The 21,955-nt window shown below is 50.2% G+C and overlaps 2 protein-coding genes across 2 annotated transcripts; one reads left to right on the top strand and one right to left on the bottom strand.

The window, feature by feature from the left end:
• Nucleotides 1–9,074: 9,074 nt before the first annotated feature.
• On the bottom strand, nt 9,075–19,173 carry KCNJ2 (potassium inwardly rectifying channel subfamily J member 2). Its single transcript, XM_064728513.1, has 2 exons — nt 19,031–19,173; nt 9,075–14,365 (listed from the first exon to the last, which is right to left on the bottom strand). The coding sequence occupies exon 2, from the start codon at nt 14,147–14,149 to the stop codon at nt 12,866–12,868; it is 1,284 nt and encodes a 427-aa protein (XP_064584583.1). The 5' UTR covers nt 14,150–14,365; nt 19,031–19,173; the 3' UTR covers nt 9,075–12,865.
• Nucleotides 17,752–21,612, top strand: LOC135455362 (collagen alpha-1(I) chain-like). The gene is made up of 2 exons (XM_064728512.1): nt 17,752–18,270; nt 18,534–21,612. The coding sequence occupies exon 2, from the start codon at nt 18,818–18,820 to the stop codon at nt 20,216–20,218; it is 1,401 nt and encodes a 466-aa protein (XP_064584582.1). The 5' UTR covers nt 17,752–18,270; nt 18,534–18,817; the 3' UTR covers nt 20,219–21,612.
• Nucleotides 21,613–21,955: the final 343 nt, after the last annotated feature.

The raw sequence follows: 21,955 nt of genomic DNA, 5'->3' as shown, positions 1-21,955 counted from the left end.
GACAGGACCAGGAGTGGCTCTGCCAGGCTGGAGGTTGTGGCTGGGTTGAGTTGGGACCTTGCACCCACCTGGCCCCGGCCAGAGCAGCTCTGGCACCTCCAGTGCTGTCATTGTGTCTGACATTTGGTGGTTGTGTTTCACCCTTCACATTCTTGGTTTGTGACACAATTGGATCACTAAAAGCGCCACATTATTCCCTTTCTTCCCCTCCCTCCCTCCTTGATTAGTAGAGACAATTATTACAGCTTTAATAGGGAGAAACAAGTTCCCTCTGTCCTTTTCCAGTCCTAAAAATACAAAAGTGGTTTTTTCCAGAGGAGTTGGTGATTGAGGTTTAAATGTTCCACCAGAATACATTAAAATGCTCTAAACATCCAGGAGAAAAAGGGAGCCCTGGTACCCAGAGGAAAGTGGGGTGCTTGAGCTGACTTACAGCACTGTCATTATTGGAGCTGTCAGAGCTTCAAATCTACATTATTTTTAGGCTCCCGTCCAATCCACAAAAAGATCTCTAAAATAATTGCAAAAAGACCTCACTTGAAGACTGTTTGTTTTGGAAAAATAGAAATCTTTGCTCCATTTCAGCATATTTCATCTTGGAGAGCAGTAATATTTTATTTGTGTTGAAAGAAGGCAGGGGCTTATTCAATATTAATAAATGGTTTACAGCATGGGTTAAAGTTCTGTTCTTATTCTGCTCTCCAACCCTGCCCAGGAGGCTCCACTCCTGGGGGAGAAGATGTTTCTGCTGAAGGGACTTGAAATTAAAAATAAACACTATCCACAGGGTACAAATCTGCCCAAATTGAGATGTTTTCTGCTCAATATTCTGCTGCGTTTTGCACATTGGTGCTAATTAGTGGTGTCGGCTAATTAAGAGCAGAATGTTAATAGGACACCTGGCCAGGACAAAGGGACCTGACCCATTCCTGGACCAGGCTCTGGGTTTGGAACGCTCTGAGCCCCAGACAGGGCCTGGGAGCTGTGCCAGAGTCACTCTGTGCCACCAAAGACTCAAAGTCCAACTGTCTGTGGTCAGAGACAGGAAAGGGTGGAAAAGAGGTACCAGGAGAGGAGGGAAAGGGAAAAACCAGATCCTAAATCAGGGGGATGAACTTGAATGAATGAACTTTAAGGTCCATTTCAACCCAAAGGGAAGAAAACAGATTCTAAATCTGGGGATGCACTTGAATGGATGAGCTTTAAGGTCCCTTCCAACTTTAAAGTCCTTTCCCTTTTTCCAAAGGGAAAACCAGATCCTAAATCAGGGGGATGAACTTGAATGAATGAACTTTAAGGTCCATTTCAACCCAAAGGGAAAACCAAATCTTAAATCAGGGAGATGCACTTTAATGGATGAGCTTTAAGGTCCCTTCCAACTTTAAAGTCCTTTTTTTTTTTCCAAAGGGAAAACTAGATACTAAATCAGGGGATGCACTTGAGTGGATGAACTTAAGGTCCATTTCAACACAAAGGGAAAAAAATAGATGCTAAATCTAGAGATGCACTTTAAGGGATGAGCTTGAGGGTCCCTTCCACCCCAAGGGGAAAATACAGATCCTAAATCAGGGGATGCACTTGAATGGATGAGCTTTAAATTGTGACCACAGGGGTTTAGGAACCAAAACCCTGCAGGGCTCTAAAACCCAACCAAAATTTGCTTTTTCGTACCACAAATGGGACAGAAGGAGCAAACCCCGTGGAGATGGACGCTATTGACCATGTGCCTGGGTTTTTGATTAATTACAAATCAACAGGAGCCAGCAGAGTTTCATAAAACCAAATCAGTTTTGATGTTGTTCTTTAAACATTACCCAGGCCCTGCTGCAGAGCCCAGAGATGCTGAGGGCAGAAAGCTCCTTCCCCTTGATCTTTTACCTCAATTTTTATTTTTTTAAGTGCTGCTTTTCAGGGTTCCCAAGTGCTGGGGACTCCTCTGCAGGCAGCAGCTGAGCTGGGCTGTTTATTTATAAGAGTCAACCAGAGCCACACAAAAGGTTATGGCCACGGGCCAAATGTCTTTGACATCATAGCCTGTCATTAATGGCATAAATCCTCCGTGATTTCATTTCCCAACTGAGCCAACCAGCATCTCTCCCAGATTATTTCAAAGGGAAAAAAAGTCTAAACATTTACCTTCAAACCCCAAACAGATCGTATCGTTCCATTCTGCCTGCCCCATATTAAATATATTCTCTTGCACATGGCATTTTTATGGCAGGTTGTGACCACTCCTGGAGCTCGTTTCAGAAGGAGATAGGCTCAGAAAGAGAAATTTTCTCATTGTTCCCTAAGGGCAAAAACAAAAAAATGACATTTCATTCAACAAAACCTTTTCTACCCACTGCACTTTGCTGTTTTAATGTATTTTTGTTCCCCAGTTCTCTGTCTGAAGGAGAGAAATATGTAAAAGCTTGTTCTCTGTGCCACAACCTCTTCAGTGTGAGAATATTTAATGTGGAAAAGTTTTCCTTTACACCATTTTTGTCCCATTTATTCCATCATATCCATAATATCACATTATTATAATATTATCATATTGTTATTATATATTGTGTTATTATTATGATATTATCATATAATATGATATTATCATATTATTATTATGCTATCATATTAATATAATATTATCATATTATTATAATATTATCATATTATTTATGATGGAAAAAAAGAGGACAAAAATCGTGAGGTTATGTGAAAAACATCAGGAAGTCACTCTGAGCATGAAAGGTCTGAATACACCTATAATACCTGAATATTTTAATTAAAATCCTTTGGGATTTTAAGTCTTCCTCACCTTCTGCTTGATAAAATCCAGGTGGAAAATATTTGATAAAAATATCAGATCTTTTTTGACCAGTCATTGTTTGTTACTGAACTGGGCCTAAAATGCTCAAGGAAAGTTTTCCAAACCGGGACTTCCACTAAACCTGCTGGGATAAACCAGGAATTCTACACATATAAACAGTCAGAGGGTTAGGATTGCCCTCAAATTTTGGAATATTTGCTGAAATGGCTCCAGTTTGAGATGAAAAGAGCCTGACTGCACTCCTGCCCCCAAGGGCAGCTTCCCATAAAGTCAGGGAAGCTCCCACTTATCAGCTGCCCTGGAGGAGATGTTAATTATCTGAAATTACAGATCCAAATGAGCTCAAAGAAGGCGAATTCAGGCTCAGCCCAAGCCCAGGTCGGGTTTTAGGGGCACCATTGGAGGTGATTTTTGGGGCACCATTGGAGGTGATTTGAGATCCTCCTGGAGCTGCCTTTGCTCAGCCCCTGGAGGGCTCTGGGTCCCAAGGAAAGGAATGCCATGGAGCATCCACAGTGCCAAGGAGGATCCCCAGGCTGAGAGGATCAATGTGGATTTCCCCAGGGCAGGAAGAACCCTCAGGGTCTCGAGAGAGAGAAGCAAATCCCCCCAGCCTCAAAAGGACAGAGCAGGGGCTGGGCAGGACAGCACAAAGGTCCCCTCTGAGCCACCACCCCACCTCCACCCCACACCACCACAGAACAGCAGAAGGACCTCCAGCATACCTGAGGAAATGAAAATTGGCTGTTTCCCCCTTTTTTTTTTGGAGTTTTGGGATCTCAGGAGGCATCGTCGAGCGAGCACTGCCGACAGCAGGGCTGTGTCAGAGCTCTCCTGCCAGAGCCAGAGTGAAAATATCCCTGCAAAGCACCAGTAGCTTCATGCTTATGACTAACACATCCCAAAGGTGCCATAACATGCAGGGAGGCAGGGAATTCTGGGGTGCTGGAAGGAGTACAGCGAGAGGAGGAGCTGCAGGCCAGAGGTTCTGAGCAAAGCCAGCGAGTTTCTTTTTTTCCACAATTTATCATCCTACTTTTACTCCGCTCCTCTTGAGTGCACAGATGAAAAGTCCCACAACTCCAGCACGGGCTGAGCCAGCCAAGAAAAAGAAAAGCAGCTTGCTCTGCTTCCCCAGGGCACGGATTGTGGCTGTTTGTTAATGGGTTTTGATACGTGCAGGAGACAGATTTCAAGGAAGGAATGTGGTCATCTCCTATCAGAGACAGGATCTCCCCTGCTGGAACTGAGTGTGTCTCCTCGTGCTGGGGGCAGGCAGGGCTTGGGGTGGAATGTGGGTGGTTTTTGGCACAAATCTCCCAGTGCAGGGCTCCTTTCTGGGCAGCTCCTGGGCTCTCACAGCGCTGCTGGGAATAGTCACGGAATGGTTTGGGTTGGGAGGGACATTAAAGGTGATCTTGTTTCACCTCCTGCCATGGCAGGGACACTTCCACTGTCCCAGGGTGCTCCAGCTGGCCTTGGGCACTGCCAGGGATCCAGGGGCAGCCCTGTGCCAGGATCTCACCCCTCTCACAGCCAGGAATTCCTTTCCAATATCCCATCCATCCCTGCCCTCTGGCAGTGGAAGCCATTCCCTGTGTCCTATCCCTCCATCCTTTGTCCCCAGTCCCTCTCCAGCTCTTCTGCATCCCCTTTAGGCCCTGGAATGCTGCAATAAAATCACCCAGGAGCCAAATTTGAGCCCTTCCTCACAGGAGAGGTTCTCCATCCTTCTGGTCACCTTTGTGCCTGCTCTGGACTCTCTCCATGTCCCTCCTGAGCTGGGGGCAGAGCAGCAGGAGGCAGATCCCAAATGCTCAGCTCACAGACATTCCCTTGGATGATGTGTCAGCAAAACTCCACCAGCCTTTAGAGTAGATAAAGTCACCTGTGAAAATGCTGGGCAGGTTCTCCTTGAGCACCCACCACCATCCAAACCAATGCCATGAAAATATCCATGGAGGGAAACCTGCCAGACTTGGAGAGTGTGAGGGTTTCAAGCACCACCTAATTAATTACACCTCAAACATATGCAAATGGTTTTAATGTGAAACAAAACCTCCAAGTGTGAAAACACAGGACACAACAGGAGTGTTTCATTCTTTCTGGAGCACTGCCATTGATGGTGATGCCTTCAGTTTTAGCTTTTAGCTAAAACTTTTTTTAGGTTTAGTTTTGTGTTTTTCAGCTCCTGTGCTGCATCACTGCAGGGCTCTGAGCTCCATAGAAGGGGTCAGCAAAGCTCTCCTCACAGTTTGGGCAGGCAGAACAATCCAGGCCTGAGACCCAAGGACCTCAGACCCCAAAAAATATAAACAAAAATGATTCTGCGGGGAAAGCAAATGGGGGAATGTGACTTCATTACCTGAAGCTGTAATTGGACAATTAACTCTTGATATGCAAATAAAGCAAACTTATACCTGCCCCATAAACTCATGAACATTGTCTATGTTGGGTGTAGCTTCTGTTTAGGAAATGAATTTATAGAAAATTTATATTAATTTATTTATGCAAATAGAACAAAATTTATTTATGCAAATAGACCAAACTGTCCCACAAACTGGTGACCATCGTACATGTTGGGTGTAGCCTCTGTGTGGGAAATGAATTTATAGAAAATATTCAAAGCCTCTCAGATTGTCAAATTCTCAAACCTCTGCAAGGCTTTGCACTGCCCAAGGTGTAGCTACTGAAGGCCTTTAATAAAAACTCACTTTATTTTCTAACTCTGCCCAGCCTCTGTTCGAGGTGCCCCTCCAAGGCATCAATGGGGTGGCACAGCAGCATGGCACGATTCCTGCAGAGGACAAAAAGGAGGGACCAGAGATGCCAATGCTGCTCCCATCTCCTTTTCCCTGCTCTCTCCCAGTAGTTCCATTCGTGGCTGATGAGAGCACAGCCCTGAGCAGCAGGATGGCTCCCTGGGAAGGCCACAGGGGATGAGAGAGCTCTCATTATCCCCACAAAGCTGCGCCTCTGCCTCAGCCAGAGCTGTCACAACACGCTGAGCTCCAGGGATTCCTGGGGGAGCTGGGCTGACACAGCTCCTTCTGATTTGCATGGATTCACGAGTCTCACACAGTCTTTTTGTCCAGAGGTTCTGAAGATGTTTAGTCAGTGCATACCTGGAGTTAATTTGACAGAAATTCTGTCAGAGACAATGCCAGGGGACAGGTGGTGCCTTTTGGACTACCTAAAAACAGAGGCCAGGCAGAATTAAGGGAATAAAAAGCAATTTTATTTATTGCAGGGCATTCAGGTACATTAAGGGCAGACAAAGCCCACCCAAAATGGGTGAGGGGTCATAGGTGTTCCCACTTTTATAAGTTTGGTCCATTTGCATATTGGGGGTTCATCTTCCAATTACAGCTCCAGCTAATGAAGTCATTCACCCCAAGTTTGCTCCCCCAACTCCCTTTTGTTTCCATCTCAGGGCCTGAGGCAGTGAGGTGTCCCTGATTCCCAGGCCTGCAGAGGAATTGTTGTGTCTGCCCCAAATGGGGAAGCAGCAGCTCCCACTGTACATGGAGTTTAGAGTTACACACTGAAGAACTGCAGGATTACAAATAGATGAAAATATAAAAGGCAGAACCCTGAGGCATCAGGGATGACCTGGACAATGGCACTGAGCTGCCCCTGTCCCTGCAGGGCCCAGGGGTGACAGCAGTGCCGGGCCAGGCCGCGGTTCCTGAGCAGGTGCAGGGGAAGCTCTGCAGGACATATTGGGGGTTCATCTTCCAATTACAGCTCCAGCTAATGAAGTCATTCTCCCCAAGTTTCCTGCCCCCAACTTTGTTTCCATCTCAGGGCCTGAGGCAGTGAGGTGTCCTTGATTGCCAGGCCTGCAGAGGAATTGTTGTATCTGCCCCAAATGTGAAAGCAGCAGCTCCCACTGTACATGGAGTTTAGAGTCACACACTGAAGAGCTGCAGGATTACAAATAGATGAAGAATATAAAATTCAAAATCCTGAGGCATCACAGGCCCTGCAATGCTGGCAGCCCTGACCTGTTAAACACCCAGGGCAGGGGCTGCAGCAGGATTTCATCCCAGCACTTAATGAGCCAGCAATAAATACCAGCACGCTCCAACTGTGTGGAAATGTTACAGCTCTGAAGGTAAATAGCAGAGCCAGCAGGGTCCTGAGATCACAGCCTGCTGTCCCTGCCAGGAGAGAGGGTGAGGAGGGCGCAAATGAACTCCAGAGAGCACTGGGAGAAAGCCTTGGAGCATTGGAGATAAATGCTGTAACACAGCTCCAGTATTGGCTCTAATTAGGATAAATCAGGGCTTCACTAATTGCTTTTAATCCTTTGGTGTCTTGCTGACAGGAGTGACCATGGCCAGAACGTGGAGAGGATCCATGGGGGGATCCACATTCTCTGTGTCCCACTGGCACCCCCAGAGCCCCATTCCCACCTGGATCAGAGCTGGGATGGGCCAGAACAGAGGGAAAAGGGAACCCAAGGACCCTGTGAACCCCATGAGCCCAAATCTGCACCAGCACAGCCTGGAGCAGGAATAACCAGATTTAATAAACCTGGCCTAATTCTGGTTTGTCCAGTGTCATTGGAGAAGTGGCACTGTCACCTTCCAATCCACTGTCACTTTTGTAAATCTATAAAAGTTGGAGTCAGCAAATAAATAATTTCCTTTTTTTCACCTTGAGAACAGCAGTGTGTGCACATCTTTGTGTCCCATGGTGACAGGAGAGGGTGCTCACGATTTAGGGAAGGGCCAGGGAGGGGTCCCCAGGCTGTCCCTGAGGGAATCCAGGGCAGGGCACTGAGCAGCTGTGCCCCAGGATGCCTTCAGCAGCAGGGAGAAGAGGCAGATGCAGGCAGTGGCAGCTAATCTGTGCCTCTAAATCCAGCCCTGTAATTATGATGATAAGCTTTCCATTGGATTCAAAAAGTAAATTTGAATGTATAAATAGAGTCCTGCTCAGCAGGGTCAGGGCTGCAGCCCAGGCGTGGATAAATGGCATTACAGGCTGATAAAAGGGCTGGGAATCAGCAGAGGGGTCAGAGCTGCACTGAAATGTTCCCCTCAGCTGGGGCAGCAGCGTTTGATCCCAGCTGGATCAAGCTTGGCAGCTGAGTCATGGTTGTGCTGATGCCTCAGGTTTATCTTTTCTGTGTTTCAGGTTCTGTGCTGCTTTAGTGAGTGGGGCTGGGCTCACACCAGGGGATGCTGAGCTCTGTGCACAGAGCAGGGAGACAAAACAATTCCTGCTCCAGCTGGGCACCAAGGACAAATGACCCAAATCTCAGCCCAGGAGCACAAACACCGTGGGCTGGAGAGAGAAAAACAAGCAGGGTGGGACTGGATGGGCTAAAGCTGGAATGGGACAATGAACTGCAAGGTGCAAATGGAGCAGAACTGATCCAAGGGAGAGACCCCGTGCCCGGCCGTGCATTTTGGGACCATTTTGGTTCACCTTGGGTGCAGCCCTGGCTGGGCTCTTGTGCTGCCCAAGGTGGATCCATGGAGGAGATGCTTTGAATAAATCCCTGCTTTATTCTGTAACTCTGCCCAGCCTCTGCTCCAGCTCAGCCTTCCCAAGGCATCAGTGCAGCCTCAATATCTGCCCTGGAGGCCACAGAAATCAGGATTTCACAGCTCCCTGTGGCTCCTGGAGGCTGTGCTCCCCTGTCCTGGTGACACAGGGCTCAGGGAAATGAGGGATGCAGATTACACCCAGCCTCTTTGGAGCTGAGTTCCAATAAGGAGATGTTCCAGGCAGACACGAAACACGGGGATTTCAAGATGACTTTCCTGCTTAATTTTTTAATCCTTTGCTGATGCTCTGGGTGCTTTCATCCCTCCCCCCTTTCCCTGCTTTGGAGTTTTTCTTCCATTTCCGCTCGGAGCAAGGAATGACCTGGAGCTCTGCCGTCCCAGGTGTGACCTCAAGGAAAGCTCCTGGGGCAGATTTTCCCTGTCCAAGTCTCGTTTGTGTTCTCCCATGGGAAATAACGATGGGATCACCTTTCCTCCTGCCTTTTGTGGAGACAGAGAACGAGCTGTCTGTTCCTCAAGAGCTCCAGACAATGCCTGTGCTCAGACAACCATAAACACAGCTCAATATCCCCCTCCAGACCCATCTCCCTCCTCCTTTACACACACAGGCTGCACACACCGAGCTCATCCTCAAATTGTTTTGGTTTTTTTTTTTTCATTTTTTTTTCATTATTTATTTAGAAATAATAAAATAAGACATAATATATAAAAATCTGTACAATCCACAATTTGTGCAGTACATTAGGAAGACTTCGATACAAAAAGGCTGCAAACAGGAAAATAGTCATGGACAACTGTCGGATGCCGAGATTGTTCGTCTCACAAGAGCTGCAGGCCAAAAAAAGTCCTTACAAAATCAGCTTCTGATGGGCTCTGGGGTGGTCACTATGCAGCACCTTCTACTCCACAATGTGGTGAGCAGCCAGAATTAAAGACATTACAGTACTTCTCAGTTTTACCTTGTGTAATCCATCGTGACAAAGAAAAACTAAGAGAACAAATTAAATACCTGAACCCTTTGTCTTTTTTCCGAGGGCTTCCCCTAACACAGGAGTGTTTTCACCGTGAAATTCAATTAATTAAAGCCAGCTAATGAGGGAGGATTCCTACCCCGGCCACTTAACCCAGGAGAACTCACACGGAAGAGACGGAGGGAGGGAAAAATCCCCAGCCACCTCTGCTCCTGTCACTGTACACAGAATTATGGGTCAGACAATGTGTCTCATTCAAGTATTTTCAGGGAAGGGCAGAAATAACATATTCCCCCCCTGCCCCTAAGCAAAAGACAGGATAAAAGCTTCCGTGTGAGAGCCGGGTGAGCCAATTTATCCTGGATAAAGAGGCTGAACCGAGGCCTGGAGGAGTCTGTGGGTAGAGCTCCGGCAGCTTAAAGTTTATAATGTAAGGTTTAAAGTTTAAGGTTTAAAATATAAAGTTCAAGGTTTAAATTTAAGGTTTGAAGTTCAAGGTTTAAAGTTAAAAGTTTAAGGTTTGAAGTCAGCCCAAACTTGGCCCACGATCAACGGGAGCTGAAGGAAAGCTGTCGGTCACTGTCTAGTCCTTAAAAATATATTTTTTTTAAATTATTACTCCAATTTGCTGGTGAAAAAAGCCAAAATTGATGGGAAAAAGGGAAAAGGGACTTGCAGGGCTCTTCCCAGCAGCTTCCCAGAGCCAGGGCTGAAGTGTGGGATTCCCTGGGCAAAGACAAAGGGTTGGGAAAGCGAGAACAAGCAGAGATTAGCAATGGATTACACCTGCACACCCCCCTCCACACGGCTCTGGGAGCTCTGCAAAAACTCCAGTAACCACAACGTGTTCTCAAATGAAAAGTCCATGCTTAAAAAATAAATAAAGAGAAGTTCAGAGCATTAGGAATCCTATAAGGCTTGCAAGTAATTTGCTAAAAATCATGCTAACCTGTAGCATCTAGTCCTAGAGAGCCGAGACTGCTGAGCTGAATTGATACTTTTTTTTTTTGTGGCCTTTTCGTTGTCTTCTCCTTGTCCTCCTTTACAGACTTCTATTTACATTTGGCTTTAAATATGAAAATACTTGATAAACTTTATAAAATGTACAATTTTTTAAAAATATTTCTGAAAAACCGACTTGAAAAACAAAACAAAACAAACAAGAAAGAAGAAAAAAAAAAAAAGAAAAAAAGAAAACAAACAAACCCAAAACCTCTGCACCAGAAATGTTAAAGAGGAGGGGATTTTTTTTTTTTTTTTAACTCTCTGGATTTCTTGTGTGTCAAAGAAAAGAGACAAATCCTGCATTTTCCATCTCTCCCCGTTTCTCAAATATCTCAAGTATCATTTGGTGGGAGCGCTGTGCACCTGGGGATGCTGATGTGACACCAGGTCCCCTTTCTCTGCTCAGCCTCCCTTTCCCCGCTGTGTTTTCGTGCCCTCTCTGTGTCACTGAATACTCTTTGGTTTGGTTTTTCTCCTTTTGCAGGAACATCACCCTTAGCAGCACTAGCAGCACCCCGTTGTCTCCACCACTGTTGACCCAGAAACTGCAACCAGACCACCTTTAAATGTCCACCCTTCCCTTCCTCTTCCATCCTCCCACCCCAAAAACAGCCTAACAGGACTTGCACTTCATCCTCTGCCCTCTCCAGGAGCCAAATCTGTGTTTACACCATGGAAATTCCCCCAGTTTCCAACCCTGTAGACAGCATCTTATCAGAAACCAGTTCATTGCAGGCATTTCTTCCAGGCAGGGCTGCCAGGGGCCAGAGGCCTTCACAGACATCCACGTGCAGAAGACACCAGACCTAGAACAAGCTGTTTTTTAATGGCATACAGTGATCCAATACTGCAAGAGTCATCTGGGACTGCCATCCCCACCGCCCCCACGAGCAGGGGCCAAGCACAGCTTTGCTGTCTCCTTGAGCTTAGAGGCACAGAGAATTTAAAACCTTCGGGGTGAAGGAGCCAAAACACCACCAGGGCTTTGCTGAAGGTGACAAAATCTGCTTGGTGACGAGCGATGGGCGAGTGTCACCGGCTGAGCTGGGTGATGCCGGGGAGGGAGGCAGGAGATGGAGCTCCCTTTGCAGCCTCGTGCTCCCCAAAGCATCCCTCTCTCTCCACCAGATGGAAATCCACCTCCCTCACAGCCCTGCCCTGCTGGAGAGAAGCATTTTACCCAAAAAACATCCCTCTGCCACTCCTGAGTGCTGTGCTGCCAAGGCCCTTTCCTCCTCTTCCTTCCTCCTCAAAAATCCCTTCTGGGGGTTTCTCTGCTGCTTGGCTCATCCGTGGCCAAGCTCCAGCAGCCTCTGGCATCAGCCAGCAGCTCCACAGCGTGTCCATGGCACAATTTCAGGAAAGCTCCTCTGCTCAGAGCTGGGGAGGCCAGGGAGGACACGCAGATGATGCTGGTTTGCTTCCCCCAATTGAGTTTTTTCTCCTGCAAGAAAAGAGGGATTTTGTCCCCCACACAGAAGAACAGGGGGAAAGAGAAGGAGGCCCAGCTTGCTTTAGATCCGAGCCTTAAGCCTTTAGAATAAGGTGCAAAATAAAGGTCTTAAAAAGAAAAGGAAAAAAAAAAAAGAAAAAAGTCAAAACCAAAAAAGTGTCTGAGGTTTGATTTTTTTTTGTTGTTGTTGTTGTTTAAAGCAGCCTGTTCCTTTTTTTTTCCTTTTTTTTTCTTTTTTTTTAAATAAACTCCACTGTGCAAAACTGTGCATTTTCTTTGGTATCCACTTAGGTAGTTTGAACTTAGTACTTTTTCCTATGTATACATAACTTTTGTCTCATTTTTTCTTTAGACAGAGAATTAAATTCTCCCCCCAAAAAAATCATAAATTTTGCTGGAGGCTACTGATTGGCCTGATATTACATAATGCCCATTATGTAATTGGAAAGAGAGAAATTGATTCTAGCTATCAACTACTGGCCTCAAAAGGAGTTTAAACTTTCTGGCAACATTGGCCTCTCTGAACTGATCATGAGCTTTTCAACCCAAAAAGTTCAACACTGACTTTTTTTTTTTTTCTTTTTAAATTACACAAGAGAAAATAAAAACTACACTGCAACAAAAATAACCATTTGTGTTCATGTAGTTAGCAGCAGCTTTTTTAAAAAATAATTATAATAATAATAATAAGGCAGATTCTTGCCTTTGTTATGCCATTAAAAACATTCTTGTTCCCTAGAGAGAAGCATTCTGGAAAAAGTTGAAAACAAAAAATAATAATAACCCAACCAAAGCTTGCCTGCAAGTTCAAGTTTTGTAAAAAAATATATACATAATTTATTCTACAACATATGTGCCTTCTGTTCATACTTAGACATGTTTAGTGCTTTGTGTTTAGAGTTCATTTCCTGTCGTCCCTCCTCTGAGGACAGCCCTAAAACCAGCCTGGGTTCCTCGGGTCTGCTGCCTTCACACCACTCTTCCACAGTACCGTTGTCTGCAAACTCTTCTGGGCCAACTTCTCAGGTCAAGGAGCCCTTGCCCGACGGACACGGCGGGCGTTTGTCCTTCCAGCCCCGCGGCAGAGGCAGAGCCTCGCCAGTCATATCTCCGACTCCCGCCGCAGCGGCCGCGGCTCCAGGGGCACCCCCGCCTGGTTGTGGTGCTCCATGTCCGGGTGCGTGTCCGTGCTCATGCTCTCGGGCACGCCCGTGTCGATCTCGTCCTCCTCCTTGCTGCTGAGGGCCACCTCGTTCTCGTAGCAGAAGGAGTTGGCGTTGGAGAGGATGTATTTCTTCTCCGCTAAGTCCCTGGCACTGCAGATGGGTGTGTTGGGCACTTCGTACGTTTTGTGGAACCTCGAGTAGTCCACCTTGTAGTAGTTCTTCTCCTCGAAGAGCACGGGCTCGTAGCGGTGGCCCCAGAGGATCTCGTTGGCCAGATACGAGCTACGGCACTGCGTGGTCATGGCGGTGGCCTCCACCATGCCCTCCAAGATGACCACGATCTCGAAGTCAGCATTGTCCATGTCCTGTTTGCTCAGGTCGTACAGGGGACTGTCCTCGTCGATCTCGTGCACTATTGTAATGGGGGACACCAGGAAGATGCGGTCGATGCCGCTGTCGAAGCCCACGTTGATGTCGATCTGATCCAGGGGGATGTACTCCCCTTCCGACGTGATCCTGGATTTCAGGAGCTGCGCCCGCACGTGCGCCTCCACCAGGTGGCTTTTCCTCAGGTTCCCCACGCGCCACATCAGGCACAGCTTCCCGTCCCTCATGGCCACCACGGCGTTGTGGCTGAAGACCAGAGTTTCGTTCCTCTTTTTTGGCTTAGCCATCTTTGCCATGACGGCGCCAATGATGAAGGCATCGATGATGCAGCCCACGATGGACTGGAAAACCACCATGAACACGGCGATGGGACACTCGTCGGTGACGCACCTGAAGCCGTAGCCGATCGTGGTCTGGGTCTCGATGGAGAACAGGAAGGCTGCGGTGAAGCTGCTCACCTGAGACACGCAAGGCTTGCTGTTCTCTTGGTTCTCCAGATCCCCGTGCAACAGCGCGATCAACCAAAACACACAGCCAAAAAAAAGCCAGGAGAGGATGAACGTCAGGCAGAAGATCACCAGCATCCACCTCCAGCGGATGTCCACGCACGTGGTGAAGATGTCGGCCAGGTAGCGCTGCCCCTTCTCGCCCACGTTGATGAACTGGACGTTGCAGTGCCCGTCCTTCTTGACGAAGCGGCTCCGGCACTGCTGCCGGGTGTGGACCTTGCCCTTGCCGTTGCCGAAGCCGTTGGCCACGGCCATGGTGGACAGCTTCATGCCGTCCTCCTCCGAGGACACGATGCTGTAGCGGTTGGTTCGCACGCTGCCCATCACTACTGCCGGGGACTGAGGTGCTTCTGCTTTAGAAAACAGTCTGAGTTTCTGCAAAACCCTTTGGAGAAACAGTTTTGAAAGTTCTACAGGAACACACACACGCGGAAAAGCCGGGCGGAGGCCGGAGTCCCCAGAAGCCCTCGGATCGACCAAGGACGCTCTTCTGGCATGCAGGGTGAGCTCAGCAAGCCACCGTCATAGAGAGGGCATGGTCTGCAAGAGAAAGAGAAGTGGCACTTTAGATCCTGGAGGAAAAGCATGGGGGATCAAGGAGAATGACACCTGAGGGCCTGCAGGAAGTTTCCTCTTTTTAATGGCATTTTCAGCGATGCTCAACATTCGCAGCTGTGCATGGACAGGGGTCACACGTGGTTACTGCAAGGAAGGAATTGCCCTTCCCGAAGGAAAGCACTGAAGGGGACGTGTCACACCAGCCTGAGCAATGTTCACTTTAAAGCTGGGCACGCAAAGGATCTCTCTGCTATTTATAACTGTGATTTCTGCTTATTTTGAAACAAACAACTCCCTTGAACATCCTTCTGCTGTTCAAACACAAATGCTGAAGTGGTTTACAGCGACTAATGATGTGTCTCGTGGACTGTCTGACCCGTGACAAAGCAGGGAGTGAGCAAAAGGGAAGGTGGAGGCAGGGAATAAACTTGGGGAGCGCAGATAGCGGTGATTACATGAAATTAAAGCACATATGATTGTTTTAATTAAGCTAACAGAAGGAGTTGTGCATTCTCAGCAAATTTCAAGAACAAGGGCTGCAGTAGCTTCTGTCTAACTCCATAAACTCATCGGGATCTCTGTAGTTTTCACACTCAAGTTTGGCCTGAGTTGTACAAAACCAATTAAACCTTTCAAACCTCTCATCTGCTCCTTCTAAAGCCACCAGAAAAACCAAGCAGGATCAGCTGAGTGCCCTCCTAACGCCTTTAGGAGCCTCCCCAGCACTTTCCCCTCCAGAGCTCGAGGCAGCCCCTTCCATCTCCAGCAGGTCACAGCCCCGAGGGTCCCATGGGTCTGAAATGTCACCAATCAAGACTCAGCAGAAAAGCTACAAAATCTCCTTCCTGCGGGGAGAAGGCACCAAAAACTTGTTTCAGGGAGGTCTGGCTTAGACCCAGGTCTAGCTTTTAACAAGTGCGTCATCCATTAAGTCATGTACTGCATATCAGGAAATGGAATTGAAATACTGCAGAGGAGAAGAGATGCATTAAAGCAACTGCTGCAGCCACACATGGCCCACGGAGGGAATAAAGCTGAACCCGGGTGGGGAGGAATGTCTGCTGTCCCTCTGGCACGGCACGGGAGGCTCCAGAACCATTTACAGTAGCAGGGGATTAAATCACGGCGCTCTTCCTAAATTAATGTTATCAAAACTCATCTGAGCCTGTCCAAAAGCCAACAAAACTGCAGCCACTGTGGAGCACAACCCCTGCCCGGCAGGACCTCTGCTCTTCTCTGCCTGGAATCTCACAGCAGCTGGAGATGTTATCTCCTTTCCCAACAACAGCAGCCCCTCAAGCCCAGCTGATGTGCTCCAAACACTCGAGCGATTTCAAACAACTCCTCAAGCCCTCCCACATCCTTCAGCCACATTACAGAGGCTTGAGCTCAGCAAACACTTGTTAGGAAAAGAGCAGGTGACAAACAGCAACATCATCAGCTGTGTGTGTGTGCAGGCTGCTTTTCCCTCCAGGATCTCCTCAGGGTTCACTTTCACCTCCTCTTTTCCCCTCGCTCCTGTTTGTTGTGCAAGAATGTGTCCCGCTGCCTCCTTGCCAAAGATTAGTCATCTGTGACTTCAGCTCAGACAAGACATTTTGGCAGCTCCTGGGTTCTGTAATGCCCCTTTGAGTGCAGCTCTCAGCACTGAACACTTCTGCCCTCATGCTTATTCTGGGTGCTTATTCTTACTTTTACAATCCTCACTGTGTAAGGATCCACTTTTCCTCCCCTTACACCTTTTTGTTCCCAGGGTTTCTCATTCCCGTCAAGATATCGTGCTCAAAAATACAAAAGAATTCTTTAAACGCTCACTTAAATGATTTGTTTTGGCCAAAACCCCGCTTTTATTAGAAACCTGAACACGGCGGGGAAGTGAAATTACTGTTAATACATCCCACATAAAAAAACTTCTTGAAAAGCCATCGCACTGCTCTGCGAATCGATCACTTTCACAAACCACATCCTATAATCACAGTCATGTTCGACTTCCACAGTCAAAGCCTGGTTTGTTCCAAGCTGATGGAAACACAGCCTAGGAAACAGTTTATTCTGGAGGGGTTTTTTTGTTGGTTTTTTTTTTTTTTTTCCTTTTCTTTCCTGGATTTTCGATGAAAACTTTTGGTGGAGAGAAAGATAAGCTGCAACATTTAAAGTGTCTGAATATGCAGCTTCTCCCACTAAAGTCTCGACCTGAGGACACTTGTTTGGATCCCACAAATCCCTGAATTCCTAATACCAGCATCCTGTGGCTGCATTTAGAAGTTTGGGACCTGAATTTGTTGTATTCTCCCCTGCAGGACTGAGCACCTCTCCCCTTCTGTCCCTTGCCCGAATCTCTCCTCGCTGGCTGTGCTGTGGGAGTGCAGCTGCACCCTTTGGTGCCAAGGACCCCAAAACCTGGGGGTGAGCCCGGGGCAGCTCTGGAGCCTGCTGGAAGCTCACAGCACAGAGCTCTGGCACGCTGCAGGGCGGCAGAGCTGTGTGCCTGCTTTTCCAGCACAAACTGCCTCCCTTCCTGTGAGTGCTGGGGCAGGGAGGGTGGGATGGGAGCAGGAGCAGCACCACGCACAGGGATCAGCCAGAGGGGCTGAGCTCACTCCTGCTCGTGGAAATACAGCTCTTGTGAAATGCCCTGTGCATGCACTGGCTGTCCCAGCACCTGCTCCGTGCTCACCCTGACCCTCAACACCAAAAGTTCCCCAAAAACCCCAGGAACAAAGCAGCAGGAAAACTGAATGCTACTTCTCCTTGTGCCAATCCACCTGCTGCTCAAAGGCTGCTGCTCCTCATTCCATCCCAGCATCAGCTGCTGGTGGCACCAAAAATTCCAGGCTGGTGTGGGAGCAGCCCTGCAACCCTCACTGGGCAGAGGGAGCCAACCCAGCACCAAAAACCCAGCCCAGGATTCCCAGTATTTGCCTTACTGGGCCCAGTGCAGTGCAGCCAGACACAGAGCTGTAAATTCAATCATCACCAGGCACGTTGTCATTATTATTATTACTATATTTATTATTATTATTATTAGTCCAGGTGACCTTTCCTCCTGGAAGGGAAGATAAGCAACTCAGCTTGGAATTACCAGCAGTGGCGGGGACATGGGATTACTGAGCAGGGATGAGATGGGAGAGCCTGGCTGGCTCTGCTGGGAAGGGATGCCTGGAGAAGGGAGGAAAACAACGGGGCTGTGCTGCATCTGCAGCATTTGGGGAAATGCCACCGTGAGGAGCCCAAACCTTCCCCTGAGCATCCCCTGCAGACCTTCCCGGGGGAAGGACGCGCACATCGCAAGGCACAGCAGGAGGGGAATTCGGGCAGAGGTTAAAGTCCTTCGGAGGGATAACTCCGGAGCACAGAAGGGTCGGGAGAGCAGCAGGCAGCGCTCGGAGCGGTTATTCATTCCCCGGCTGACGCCACCGAGCCCAGCCGGGCACATGTTGCCAAGAGAGCACCAGCAGCACCTCAGCCAAGCGCACCCTCCTCCCTGCTGCCCTCGGAAAGCAGAACAAAGCGGCGGCCGAGCCTGTTCCCGCATTCCTGCTCCCTCGCAGCCCCTCTGTAACCTTTTCTCCTTAAAAGTCATTCCCCAGGGCTCCTCCGCTGCTCCGGCCGCGACTCAAGTTACGCGGAGCTGCCTTGGGGAGAAGGATCTGACCTTCAGCGGCAGGCAGCGAGCAGGGGGTGGGAGAAAAAATTAAAAAAGAGCACACGATGCGGGGAAATGGGTGCGAAGAAATAGGAGAAAGGGAAGGACAAGTGGCGCTCGCATCTGCTGTCCTGCCAAGGAGACGGGAGCGGGCACAAAGCAGCTCCGAGCGGAGCAGCCATCACCAGGGGGTGTACGCGGAGCACCGGCGGCGGGGATGGAAAAGCAAACAAGTGTAAAGGTAAGGCTGAGCCACGGAGACAAGTGCGGGGTGGGGACGGAGCTGCGGGGACAGAGCTGCGGCTCGAGCCGGGCCAGTGGCACCTGCGGGTCCCCTGCGGGTCCCCAGCGCCCCCGCCCCGCTCACTGACCCCCCAAACCCATCTACATTCGCTTATCAGTATTTTTTCCTTTCACTGTCATGAGCTAAGCTGAAACAATACAGCTCTTCGCTGCCTTTCCAAATGCTTTTTTTTTTCCCCTGCTTCGCATTTTTTTTGGCAGGACGGTCAGAAAGAAAGAAGCCCTCCCGCTTGCACCGTGCCGATGAATGAAGCTACAGGTTCATCTCACACCCCTCCAAACCATCCCGGGCGCTCAAACCCACGCACCCGAGCCGAGATTCGCCGCTTCTGCAGGAAACAACAGGCGAGAAGAAGGCGAAGGGATGGAGCGGTGCGCTTTGTGCGACGCGGAGTTGTCATGCGAACTTCCAGCCCTTCCCCAGGATAAAATATCCCGAGGGGGGAGGAAAAAAAAGGAGGGGAGCAGCTGGTGCATGGAAAGTTATGAGCACAAACAGATGCTGCAAGCAGATGCTCGGGCGCTCCAGCCATACCTATCGAATTATTTTAGGCGCTGAGAATAGCTCCGTGAGAAACGCAGGAGTTCCCCCTCTTCTCCAAGCCGACGCTTTTATCGCGGGGGTATCGCGACAGCGCCCGTGCCGCGCATCGCCTCCGCTGCTCGGGGAGAGACGCGGGGAAGGAGGCGAGCCTTACCTGCGGCGGCCGCGAGGGAGGTGCCGGTGCGGAGAAGGGGTGAGAAAGATCCGTGGCGAGGCCGTGCCCGGTGCCCGCTCCGCTCGCACTGCGCTCCCGCCCGCCCGCGGCCCCTTTTTGCGGGCGGCCATGGCACGTTTAATACGGCCCCGCCGGACACGCCCCCCGCGCGGAAGCAGCCAATCACAGCGCGGGGCGGGACTCGGGGGGCGGGGCCTCGCAGCGGGACGGGCAGCGGGACCGGGAGCGGCGGGGACGGAGCGGAGCGGGGATGTCAGCCGGGATGCTCCGGGAACGGAGCGGGGACACTCCAGAGCGCTGCTCGGAGCCGCGGTTCCCGCTGCTAAGAAGGCTCTGGGTCCCCCGGTGCCCGCTGCGGAGGCTCCTCGGGTTCCCGGTACGGAGGATCCTGGGATAAAGCACCGGCTCCCTGCATCTCCGGGTCCCTGGGAGAAGGCACCGGCTCCCGGGATCCCCGGGAGAAGGCAGCAGGTCCCTGGATTCCCGGGACCCCGGTGCGGAGGGTCCCTGGATCCTCGGTGCAAAGGGTGCCAGGAGAAGGCGCTGGGTCCCTGCCTGAATCCCGGGATCCCGGTGCGGAGGGTCCCGGGGAGAAGGCACCGGGTCCCGGCAGAAAGCATCAGATCCCCGAGTCCGCGGTGCAGAGGATCCCCGGGTGCCCGGTGCGGTGGGTGCCAGGAGAAGGCACCGGGCCCCCGCTGCGGAGAGTCCCCGGATCTTCGGGGACTCGGTGCCGAGGGTCCCGGGAGAAGGTGCCGGGTCCCAGGACCCCCTGTCCGGTGTAAAGGGTCCCGGGAGAAGGCGGCGCGTTCCCCGCTGCAGAGGGGGCAGGAGAAGGCTCCAGCCCCGCGGGTTCCCGGAGAAGCCGCGCTGCAGAACGGGCACGGCCGCGCTGCGGGCAGGCAGCGCCGCTGCGGGTTCGTTCCGCCGCTCCGGGACGCTCCGGTTGCGCTCCCGAGCACCCGGCACCTGCCGCCGGCATGGTCTCACCCTCCCCCGGCAGAGATAAAGGCTTTTGAGGGACTTCACCGCGAGTTTGGGATGGTCCCGTTGGGAGCCGGCTGCCCGCTCCCTCCCGTTCCCGGCTGGTGGCCGAGGCCCCGGGCAGTGAGGAAAAATAGCGAAGACAGAAAAGTTTCGTTCCTTTTGTCCCTTTCTTTATTTTAGTGAAGGGAAATAAAATGCTAAGGTGCAGGGGTGTCCCATCCCAAACTCCCTAGCAGGCAGAAGCCAAGCAAGCACAGCACAACACCGCTCCTGAACCGAAAATCCCTCTCTTTAACTAAATGAAACATCCCTTCCAAAACAAGAGCTTGGATCCCCGGACTAAGATCTTTTGGAGCAAGGGAAGGACGAGGCTGGCTGCAGTGCGTGGGATCCACGGCTCTGCTCCCTGAGTCACCTGTGGCAGCTCGGTCAGGCTGGCCAGGCTTGAAATATGCAGAAATCCAAATGGTTTTTAACAGCTTGTCCTCCCTACGGTGGACGTGGCCTAAGACAAAGAAAATAAGGATGAAATGCCTGGCCGGGAGCCTTGCAGGAACAAAAACAGCCCTGTAAGCACAGCCTGAAGTTTGGCAAGCCCCGGCTCCGCTGGACAGTGCAGGGTGTTGGGTTCCAGGGCAGGTGTCCGCAGCAGGACACTGTCCCTGCCCTGGGGAAGGGACAGCAGCTGAAATCCACGGGTGGTGTGCTGGGAAAACAAGGTGACCGCTGAGTGCAGCGGGGCAGAGCCCCCCAGGCTTTAGGAATTGCCACAAACACCTTGAGTTGCACCCAGCACTGCGACAACACCCAGAAATGAGAGCTGGGGATGCTCCCGGGAAAGGCAGCGGCCACCAGCGGCAGGGATGGACTGCTCCAGGCAGCTCGGCCTCCAGAGAGCTCCTCACAATGTCCAGAGCAGGCTGTAAAGATGATTCCTTACTTTCCACAGCAATGCCAGCGCCCTGCAGTCACTCCTCGTTAAACTCTCCTCCTCCTCCTCATTTGTTTGCAAAGTTTCCAAGTCTGCCATGAGCTCTGGGTGGGAAAGCTTTGCCCAGATGCTCTCTCCTGGCCTGGCAGAGGTGCAGGATCAGCCTCCCCGCGCTGCTGCTGCTCCATCGCAGCGAGTGCCGCGCCTGGCAGCGCCGGTGTTTGCCGAGCTCCCGCAGCCCCGGTGAGGAAGTGCCGCATTGTTGCAGCAATAAACACAACGGCCGAGGGCAGCTGGTTCACCAGAGCCACGTTTGTGAGGGCAGGAGGAGCAGAATTGGCGTGCTGGGGAGGGGGAAGCAGGGACAAGGCTTCTGCTCCTTGGGCAATCTGGAGAGTTGGGCAATCGCTGGTTGTGAGTTGTGCTTGGGTGGTTCTGTTCGTCTGAAGGGGGAAGAGAAGCCCAAAACTTATGGGTGGTGGGTATGTGTCACAGACATCTTTTATGAAGGATTTTTCCTCCTGAGAAGCTGGGAGGCCTCAGGAACAAAATGTAAACATTGAATATCTGCTGCTGTGGAATGCAACAGGTGCATCTGTGGTTCGTCTCATGTGGTTGTTTCCAATAAATGGCCAATCACTGTCAGCTGGCTCGGACTCTGTCTGAGACACAAGCCTTTGTTATCATTCTTTCTTTTTCTATTCTTAGCCAGCCTTCTGATGAAATCCTTTCTTCTCTTCTTTTAGTATAGTTTTGTAATTTAATGTAATATATACCATAAAATAATAAATCAGCCTTCTGAAACATGGAGTCAGATCCTCATCTCTTCCCTCATCCTCAGACCTCTGTGAACACCATCACAGGTATGGGAGGTGAAATCTATAAGGGGGATGACTGCAATTAATTTATCCATTTGGTAGAGGAAGATAATTAAATCTACAGGATTTGAAAGACACGGGCACAGTTCATGTACCTGTGCCAGAGAA

This window comes from Zonotrichia leucophrys, chromosome 18 (genome assembly GCF_028769735.1).
Source record: "Zonotrichia leucophrys gambelii isolate GWCS_2022_RI chromosome 18, RI_Zleu_2.0, whole genome shotgun sequence".
Classification (NCBI taxonomy): domain Eukaryota; kingdom Metazoa; phylum Chordata; class Aves; order Passeriformes; family Passerellidae; genus Zonotrichia; species Zonotrichia leucophrys.
The sequence above is the reverse complement of the archived record's forward strand: the minus strand, read 5'-3'. Positions and strand labels throughout refer to the sequence as shown.